Raw genomic sequence first — 9,995 nt, forward strand, 5'->3', positions numbered from 1 at the left:
AATAAATAAAATAATATAAAATACAAGCTTAAATTGTTGAAAAAAATAAAAAATCAAATTATTATCGTTTAAAATAAATAAATAATAATAATAATAATAATATTAAAAAAATACTCATGTTTTATTATTTATCCATTTATTCTATTTTTAATTTTATAATTTTTTAAATAATTAAAATTAAAAAAAAAATAATAATTCCCTCTGACTCACTGATTGCACGTCACACTGGAGGCAGGGTCAAAAAGGTCATTCTGTACACTGAGCGAGTGTGATGTTCCGTCGGAGAAGACTAAAGGACGAGAACAACCGCGGAATCACAAAGTCAACGATGGTCCATTTGCCCGGTCGGAGGGCAATTCGACGGACACGGGATTAGGAACGTGGGGAAACGCAGGGAAACGGCGAATTCGTCGAGCGATCGGGAGGCAGCGTCAACGAATGGTGCGGTGTAGCTGTAGGGTGTCCTAGCGACAAGGCGTAGTGAAAAAAAAAGAGAGGGGAAGCTCCGCCCGCCTCTCAATTCCTCTATACTTTTCCGCGCCGTCGTTTCGTGGGATTCTTCTCTCCGTCTTCTCGATCGCGGTCCTCGTGGTTCCTTCGTCGCAGGAGATCTTCTTGATCGGAAAGCTGTCGGTTTTGGAGGAAGAAAGTTGCTAAACGAACTGTCAGCTGGCTTTTAGAGACGATCTTTGGGAAATTTTCAGCCATAGCGGAGGTAATTTTCTTTCTCCCTTTCATAGCTTTGGTTTCTGGACGATTTGATCCTCTGTGATGTCTTCTTCTTATCTTTCTATTTTCAGAAAATATTTCTGGTCAAGTGTTTGAGTTCCCTCTGGGGGAGAAGAGTCCAGATTTGTGCTCGAAGAGAAAAAACTGCCTCGAGTTCCATCTCTCGGTGATCCTTGCCTCAGATCTGTGGTTCGGCTGGGAATTATTGCAAAGGCGGCGCCTTTCTCGTGCAGCGTTAGCGGTGAATCCGGAGGCGGCGAAAAAGAAAAACATTTGCTGCTCCAGCAAGCGTTAAGGAACAAAGCTACATCCGTTTCAAGGGAAGCAGGTAGAAGAGGAAGCGGCGCTTCTCGAAGCGTTTCTAGGTTTCCCTTTCGGTAATTACGAGGAATAAAACCTTCCAGTTTGGCGTCGACGAGACACGGTACAGGGTTGGAATTCATATGCTATTTTAGGCAGCGGCCGGCTTTTTATTAAGTAATCGGGGTTCCGATTGGATATTTCTCAGGGATTTCCGTGAGGCTGAAATTGCTTGAGCTGCTCTGCAGTTAATGTGGCAATCAAGAGCCTTCTGCGTGCGTTTAAGCTTCTCCTTGGCTTGGTAGTGCAGACACTTCTGTTTTTTCTTCCGAAGAGAAATTTTAGGTTGGTTTCATGGCTTTGGCGCCACCGAATAGTTCATCTACAGCTCTCGTCTCAGGTTAGAGCTCTTTTTTCCTGGGGTTTTTATATGATTTGACATGGTTTTTAGATTGTTTCAGTAAAGTATTTTTTTGAAGAGTTCAGTTATTATCTTTTATTATTAACCACCTTTTCTTTCCTTTTTTTATTCTTTATACGTGCTCTGCTAACAGATTACTTATTAGTTCTCCATCAGTTCAGTCAAGGAAAACATTTTTACTAATCTTCGTCATTTGTACAAATGCTACTTTCAAATTAACAAACTTCTAATCTTTGTTATTTTGACAAATAGAGTCTTTGCTAGTATTTATCTAATAACCGTTGGTTATTCTAATTGTTCTTAATTTTATAATTTGCGATGCTACTTTTAATTTGTTCCTGAATGCTGCTGGGAATTTTATGTAACTAAACCAGGGGCTTATCGAGATGTCTTGTACCCAGAACTATGGAAAGCATGTGCAGGATCTTTAGTTACTCTGCCTCGTGAAGGAGAAAGGGTTTATTACTTTCCCCAAGGCCACATGGAGCAGGTACTGGAAGAACTTTTGTTTAGTACTTGGGCTATCCATTTCTATCATTTTCTTCATCAAGATACAACTGCTCTAGTGGTTTTAGCTGTTTAAAACTTTGCCCATTTTGACTGTTACAATCCTGTTTCTGCATGTAATCAGATGATGCGCTTGACTTTCTATGTTTCTTATAGTGGTAGGCAGATAGACTGTTATCTTTCTTTTTGGAAGCATTAACTTGCTGGTAGAGTGGTAGCTCTACTCAAAAGGAAGTCATTTTTTTTTCTAAATTAAAATTTCATAGTTAAGCTTAACTATTTTCTTAAATATAGAAACATTGGGCATACACACTTGTATCAACCATTGTTCGTGACACCAAGACGTGCCGGATAGTATGGGCGGAATTTGCCGTTCCGTCCGATTGCAAGGCCGTCGTGACCACGGGACAATCATGCGGAGGTCTCCGCAAGGTTGCTCGGTCGGCCACATGAATCCCTCCGCGAGGTGATGCTGATTCCAAGATTCGAACCCGTGATCTCTAGGTCATATGATATGACAACAACTTTACTATTGCATTGTCTATTATTTTATTTTATTTTATTTTCCTTTTTTCTTTCCCCTTTTAGAGTTAATGCCATCTTAGTTTAGGGTTTAAGGTTATTTTCATCTAGGGGTTTAGGGTAGTTAATTTATTTTCCTCTTTTATTTATTTATAATTAATTCTTTTCCCTCCAATAATTTTTTTCCTTCTTTCATCCATTTATTTTTCTCCTTCGTTTTTAAGGATGAAGATGGAGACAAATTGTTAGAAAAATATTTATAGCAATCAAATATTAATAAAAATATTTTTTAATGAATATATTTTTACATTTAAAATTTATCGAAACCATATTAGTATGGCACGATATGAAATTGTATCGTTCTAGTCATAAACTGAAACTCGAGCACAATTCGAAATTTTAAACCTTGGTATTAACATTAAGTTAGTTTATGATCTTTTATAGCTCGAAGCATCAATAAATCAAGGATATGACCAGCAAATGCCCTTGTTTGATTTGCCACCAAAGATCCTATGCAAGGTAGTCCATGTTCAGCTGCAGGTAAGTCACATCCAAGTGACTATGTTGGTGTAGTATTTGTTACCTATCATCTTCCTTCAAATGTCATTTATCAGTAAATAAATATCTTTTTTTTTTTACTTATTTAGGCTGAAGCAGATACAGATGAAGTTTTTGCTCAGATCATGCTGCTCCCTGAAACTGATGTAAGTCTTTCTCACCATCTTTTTCCTACAAGATTCTGCAATAGCCTATAGTACTTGAAAGCAATCCAAGAAAAATTTGCAAAATAAGAATCTGTTTACTTTCTTCTCTATGTTACCTTTGGAATATCATGTTTTACAATATTAAAATAGTAATTCCAGTATACTGTTTGTTTGTAATGATTCTGACTTGGAAAGTTGTATGAAGAAGTGTTGATTTATAGTTGTGGCTTTCCTCCATATCTTCTGTTAGTCCATTACCTCCTTTTGTGCTATGTTATTATTTCATAGATTCAACCTTCCCCTTTGACCTCCTTTTTGCTTTTTTTGTAATCAGCAAACAGAAGTTACTAGCCTTGATACTCCATTACCTGAGCCTGAAAAGGGCAATGTTCACTCATTCTGTAAAGTTCTAACTGCATCAGACACAAGCACTCATGGTGGTTTCTCTGTTCTAAAAAGGCATGCAGATGAGTGCCTTCCTCCACTGGTTAGTTACTACTTTTGATAAATGGATTTTTATGCTCACATATCCTTCTCTAAATTGTTATTTTAAATATTGCTTCTTATTGAAATTTCTTTGACTTTGCCCTTCAACTTGTTTAATCTCAATTTCTCTTTGTATAGGATATGTCCCAGAATCCACCCTGGCAAGAACTAATTGCTAAAGATCTTCATGGAAATGATTGGCATTTCCGACACATTTTTCGAGGTTTGTATGAGTAATGCCAAATCAGTTACAAGTTGCTTTCTTACATTATTTTCATATATTTTTTTAGCTTTTATTTTATGTGGGTCCTGAATGTTGGAATTTATTAAAATAAAATCGTTTCATTCTTATGTACAGTGAAACTCATGTTTGGTTTTTCATAACTTTATATGCTGACAAAAAATACAAAGATTTTTTTTGATAGTGGGTTTAGAGATGAATATGTTATGGCTTGTAATTCATATTTCATTTTTACCATTTTGAAACTTCAAACTGGTAACTTATTCAAAGTTGAATTTTGCTTATCTGAGCTTCACCTTCTCTTTCAGGACAACCAAGGCGACATCTGCTGACAACTGGTTGGAGTGTTTTTGTGAGCTCAAAGAAATTGGTAGCTGGTGATGCATTGATCTTTTTAAGGTTGTAGTTTCTTTGTTTTTATTTTTATATACTTTTCTACCTTCCAAGATATATCCAATATACTAGATTTTGTTAACCAGATTAATCAAGTAGTTGTATATTTTTATATTGCAGAGGTGAAAATGACGAGCTTCGAATTGGGGTGAGAAGGCTTATGAGACCTATAACTAACATGCCATCATCAGTCATATCCAGTCATAGTATGCATGTTGGTGTTCTTGCTACTGCATCTCATGCTTTTACCACTGGGTCTCTGTTTTCTGTTTTTTACAAGCCGAGGTTAGATTTTTTTTCTTTATATTGTTTACTTTCTCTTATACACGCACACGTGCAAACATGACTGTATGCTTGTTTGCCAAAAACATGTCAATTATTTTTTTTGTGTGTTTTAAACAACATTTGTTTAATGTTGAAAGATGTTTAGTGCCTAGAACTTAGTTGTTTTACTTCATCAACTTGAATATATATTATTTATTTATTTCATATATTAGTTTCTGGATGAAAGTAGAACACGATGTATCTCACTATGGTCTTGACTTTTCCTTTCTTAAAACTATATATTTCTTGGTTTCTACTGCTTGGAGCTTTGGAAATCTAAAGACTTTGTTGTCTATCAATATTGAAAATTTACCAAATTTCTAGATATGCAAATTCCTTGGTTAATATATGAATAACATATTTATTAAGAATGGGGTCCATGTTTCAGAACAAGTCGATCACAGTTCATTGTAAGCGTAAACAAGTATCTTGAAGCTAAAAACCACAAGTTCTCTGTTGGTTTGAGATTTATGATGAGATTTGAGGGTGATGAAAGTTCAGAAAAGAGGTATTTTTGGTAATTTGTAATTTGCATCAAATATATTACTCTGTTAAATCTATAGTTGCAATTTAAGTTCTTCGCCTTTGCAGTTTCAGTGGTACTATCATTGGTCAAGACAAGGCACCATCTCGATGGGCAGATTCAGAATGGAGATGCCTCAAGGTAATAGTTTCTTCTATCTAACCAAGTCTATTTAGCGTACTTGAAATTATATTATTAACATGGGAAGTGCTTTGATTTGCATATACAGGTTCAATGGGATGAACCTTCATCTATACCAAGGCCTGAAAGAGTTTCACCATGGGAATTGGAACCGCTTGTTATAGCTACTCTCTCAACATCTCAACCGGCAGTCAGAAACAAACGTGCCCGACCATTGGTTTCATCTGCTCTAACATCTGATCGAACTCCAGCATGTAGTAAAGATCTATCACCTTGTTTGACTAAATCACTTTACATGGTTATTGAACTCCTGATTTCCTTTATGCTTATCTTCTTTATATGGTATCAATATTCCAGGCAGCATTTATATGGGATCAATATTCCAGTAATGCTGTCTGGACCATTGGATCGATCATACATTTTCAGAACTTTGGATCTATGTTAGAGAATAAAACTTTTTAATGTGCAGGTCTCAGTTCCTTCCATGTTCATGGTCACAGGGCACATGTGATTCACTAGTCATATATTTGTGTTGTCTAACCCCTAACATCATTAAATTGGATGATTTTTTGGAATTTTATAAAATCTACCAGGTTTAGTTCTAAAGTGGAATTAGTGTCATGTCTCTGTTCATTTTCTGGACTTATTAAAATTCTCAGTTGAATCTGCTGCTACTATCAAATCCCTTCAAGGTGCCAATTCAATGTTTCTGGTGCTGAAATGAGAGAACGAAGCTATTTTAGACATTGCTGTAGTTTGTCGTATGTTCTTTGCTAGATGGATTAATCCACTAACATATGGGTAAATTTTACTTGAAAGCAGTTCACCACTGAAATTGCTTGCTGAATATCCTTTCGATGCCTGAAACCTAGTATTTTTATCAATGCAGAAGATTTGTTGTACTGAGAGAAACTACTCTGCTTTGAGTACTGAAAGAAGCAATGTACTAAAAAATAAGTGCAAGAACCACTTAGACTTCCCATTATATAAGGTTTCAACTGGTAAATTGCGTGATCAAGTAACTCTGTCATGCAATGAAAAGATAAACCAACATAAAGGATATTTTAGTCATTTTAAAAATTGACAAACAAGACAAATCATCTAAATTTCAATATTGTATTTTTTTATAGTTTTTTTTTTTTTTGGTTTCTAGAACACCTAGTCTTAAAAGATCAGGTTATGGTAAGCTGTAGAAGCTCCCTTTTGTTGGTTCAATCATTCAATAAACAACACTAATAGTTATTTATATATTTATATATTTATTTATTTAATTTTCTAGTCCTGTGAGATTAGATCCAGCCACACAACCCAACCCTTTGAGATCACTGACATAGGCATATGAATCTATCCCCACAAGTTGTGATGTTCATGCATGGTTATTCATCTCTGCCTGCAATACAACTACTATATATCTTTTAACATTAGCTGTGGGAGGAAACCATTTATTAGTCACTATATATGATGCTTGTCATTTTTTTGTCCTCGATTGTCTTGAATTAGTTCTCATACACATTTGTTCCTCTTTCCAGGTTTATGGAAATCATCTGGAAAGAACACTCGAAGTCTATCATTCTCGGGTTCGCATAGCGAAACAGAGATATGTACGCCATCCTGCCCAATACCTTTATTCACATCGGCACCAAAGCATGGTTCAGCTGAACCTATCGCAAACAATGGACCATCAGCTGCTAACAGCTCTATATACCGGTCAATTGTGGGGAACCAAATTAATTCCTTGCCAAGCAGTGATGATGAACATAGTGAAAGGAAGCAAGAAACTAGGACTGGCTGTAGGCTGTTTGGTGTCCAACTAGTTGAGAGTTGTGTAGTTGAGGAAATTGCTGTACCAACTGCCATTTCTTCTGTTAGAGAGGAACAACCAGTGACGTCTTTGGATGGTGGATTAGATCAACAATCTCAACTACCAAAATTTAACAGGTCCAACGTTCCTGTACTCATTAGTGAACCTGAGAAATCTTGCTTGAGGTCAACCCAAGAATCTCAAAATCGCCAATCAAGGAGCTGCACCAAGGTAAATCTTAAATAGCTTTTCCTTTTTTCTGCTCCACTGATTGAGCATTAGTGACTGCATATTCTAATGATACCTGCATATGAATTCTAGCATTGGATTACTCCTGAAAAAGAATATATGAACATGAAGTAGTTGCTCGGTTCCCTCTTTTTCTTCAGGTTCACATGCAAGGAATGGCAGTTGGGAGGGCAGTGGACTTGACTAGATTGGATGGATATAATGATCTTCTTCTGAAGCTGGAAGAGATGTTTAATATTAAGGGAGAGCTATCCGGCGGAGTAAACAAGTGGGAGGTTGTCTACACTGACGATGAGGAGGACATGATGATGGTTGGTGATGATCCATGGCAGTAAGGCTCGAAAACTTCCCAAACTAATAACGAGAATGTTAAATGAATTCTTAAATGGACAATCTGTGACAAGTTCTTTTTTCAACTTCATAAATTACATTTGTTTTAATTTTATTTATGTTTTCATGCATTTTCAGCGAGTTCTGCAGCATGGCCAGGAAAATATATATTTACACATGTGAAGAGGCCAGAAGGCTTGCCCCTAAGGTGAAGCTTCCTGCTTTTGGCAATGCGATCAAGCCTGCATCCAAGAAACCTTTGCCTTGTGCCGACAATAGTACCAAACTGGAAGATCAAATTCCTGCTGCATAATAATATTGCTGACTGTCTACTAGTTGTGAAGCCAGTTCATCAATTGTTAGGATGGTCCCTGTTTATTCTTTGGCTACTGGCTGCTGGCCCTGCCGTGTTGCTAACAGAATCAATCAAAAAGGATGGGGGGATGGTGCTTTAGTTTAGGGCTCCCATGCTTTTGTCTATGTAGCATTTTCTTCTTAGTTAGGATGGTCCTTGCAGGTGCACGAGAGCGAAGCGACGGCGAAAATAAGTCGACACAAGAATAAGGCATTGGAGAAGGGGTGATAGATATACTGCAGTCTAATGAGCTACTACTTTCCTAGCTACCAAATAGATGTACATAATTAGGCCTCAAGTTGTTAGTCTTAATGCATTAACATCCGTGTTACATCACAGAATGCTATTTGCTTCCATCAAATGGGAGTGTGTATATTAAGAATTGGTTTTTGATTTTTTTTAAGTTTAAAGTGCTGTATGATGAGATAAATTTTGTACAATTAATGATGAAATCTGTAAGGCACCAACCTTACAGGAATGAATTTCTATAAACTTTCACCTGCTTGACCATAATTGGTTACTTTCTAGTTGATGCAGCAGTAAGGAGAAAGTTAAGATGATCAACGTGGCTTAATCGTGTCGCTCGAGCGAGAGGAGGATACATAGGTTGATTGGAGGAATTGTTGTCCGATCGGTTGTCTGGATGAAACGACGTTTGGTCAACCCGATCAGCAGGAGAGCAGGCCGAGCGGGCTATTCGTCTGGCTCGGGGTATGTCATTGACAGTGAATAATGAACCGATATAATAAAAGAGGAAAAAACGGCCGAGCGGGCCATCCATCCGACTCGGGATATGTCATTGACAGTGAATAATGAATCGATATAATAAAAGAGAGAAAAATAGATAAGAGAAAATAAAAGACAATACTCCATCTATCATTGAATACAGAGAAGTCAAGACAAAGATACATTCTTTCTGCAATTAATATAATTAAATAGGAGAATATGAAGGGTCACTAAGATAGGTATAAAAGAGTATGATAGGTATGAAGAAAGGCAAGATTAATCTCCGTCCATAGTACTTTCACTTTTTCTTCTTTTTCTGTTTCTAACTTGAATGTCGGAGGGTCAACGTCAGGAACCTATTCCCTGACTTTCTAGCTTCGCACTTTCGGACATGATCATTTTGACGCCGTCTGTGGGAGCGTAACCTGCATCCGAATGAGAAGATGGAAGACGTTGGATGATTCACAACGGTGACATTGACACAAGAGGAACTCGACACGTTGATACAGGTCCGAGCGGCAAAGATAGTAGAGCAACAACAACAACAGGCACTGACCGATTGCCAAGCGCAAGAGCCTGTAGCCTCAGTGACGGGTCGCCGGACTGAGTAAGGGGATCGAGTAGAACAACTCTCTACTCGAGAACCAAATAAGAGGTCGATCGACACCTATGGGGAAGCCCCTAATGCGCCGGTCCCTTGTTGAGCATTGTTGTGGACTCCAGCAGAAGAGAGAGGCCGAGTGGAAAGAGATCGGGGATCATCCACGGATGAGGCACCCGCTCGAGACACAAGTAAAAGGAAGGCGCCTAGAGAGGATGATTCATCCGAGCGGTCAATCAGCAGTTTTTAGGGGGGATTCTAAATGATCCTCTACTGAAGCATTACACCCCACTGACGATCGAGAAATATAATGGAGCGACCGACCCCGACGACCACTTGGCCAAGTTTGATAACGCGACCAAACTTCACCAGTACACAGATGGGGTGAAATGCCGAGTCTTCCTCACCACGCTATCTGGATCAGCGTAACGTTGGTTCAAACGGTTGCCGAGTGGCTCGATCCATAGTTTCAAGGACTTCCGAGCGGCCTTCCTACATCACTTTGCTAGCAGTCGCCGTCACTAGAAGACGAGTGTGAATCTATTCTCGTTGAAGCAGGGGCCTCAAGAGTCATTAAGGATCTATATCCAGCGCTTCAATCAGGTGACGATGGATATTCCAGCGGTCTCCTCGGACGTGTTG

At 38.0% G+C, this 9,995-nt stretch overlaps 1 protein-coding gene across 2 annotated transcripts; it reads left to right on the top strand.

Annotated features, from left to right (window-relative positions):
- The first annotated feature begins 392 nt into the window (after window positions 1–392).
- Window positions 393–8,518, top strand: LOC122006898 (auxin response factor 7-like). 2 transcript variants are annotated; one of them, XM_042562585.1, is made up of 16 exons: window positions 393–715; window positions 801–1,153; window positions 1,238–1,429; window positions 1,825–1,940; window positions 2,924–3,019; window positions 3,127–3,183; window positions 3,518–3,670; window positions 3,808–3,892; window positions 4,219–4,309; window positions 4,424–4,588; window positions 5,016–5,135; window positions 5,219–5,291; window positions 5,380–5,545; window positions 6,821–7,323; window positions 7,482–7,672; window positions 7,810–8,518. In XM_042562585.1, exons 3-16 carry the CDS (start codon window positions 1,384–1,386, stop codon window positions 7,982–7,984), a joined length of 2,037 nt encoding a protein of 678 aa, XP_042418519.1. In that variant the 5' UTR covers window positions 393–715; window positions 801–1,153; window positions 1,238–1,383; the 3' UTR covers window positions 7,985–8,518. The 2 variants fall into 2 exon arrangements, with proteins under 2 accessions (XP_042418519.1, XP_042418518.1); XM_042562584.1 differs by having other exon boundaries at window positions 395–715; window positions 5,380–5,548.
- Window positions 8,519–9,995: the final 1,477 nt, after the last annotated feature.

The sequence above is a fragment of the Zingiber officinale genome, chromosome 7B (genome assembly GCF_018446385.1).
Source record: "Zingiber officinale cultivar Zhangliang chromosome 7B, Zo_v1.1, whole genome shotgun sequence".
NCBI lineage: Eukaryota > Viridiplantae > Streptophyta > Magnoliopsida > Zingiberales > Zingiberaceae > Zingiber > Zingiber officinale.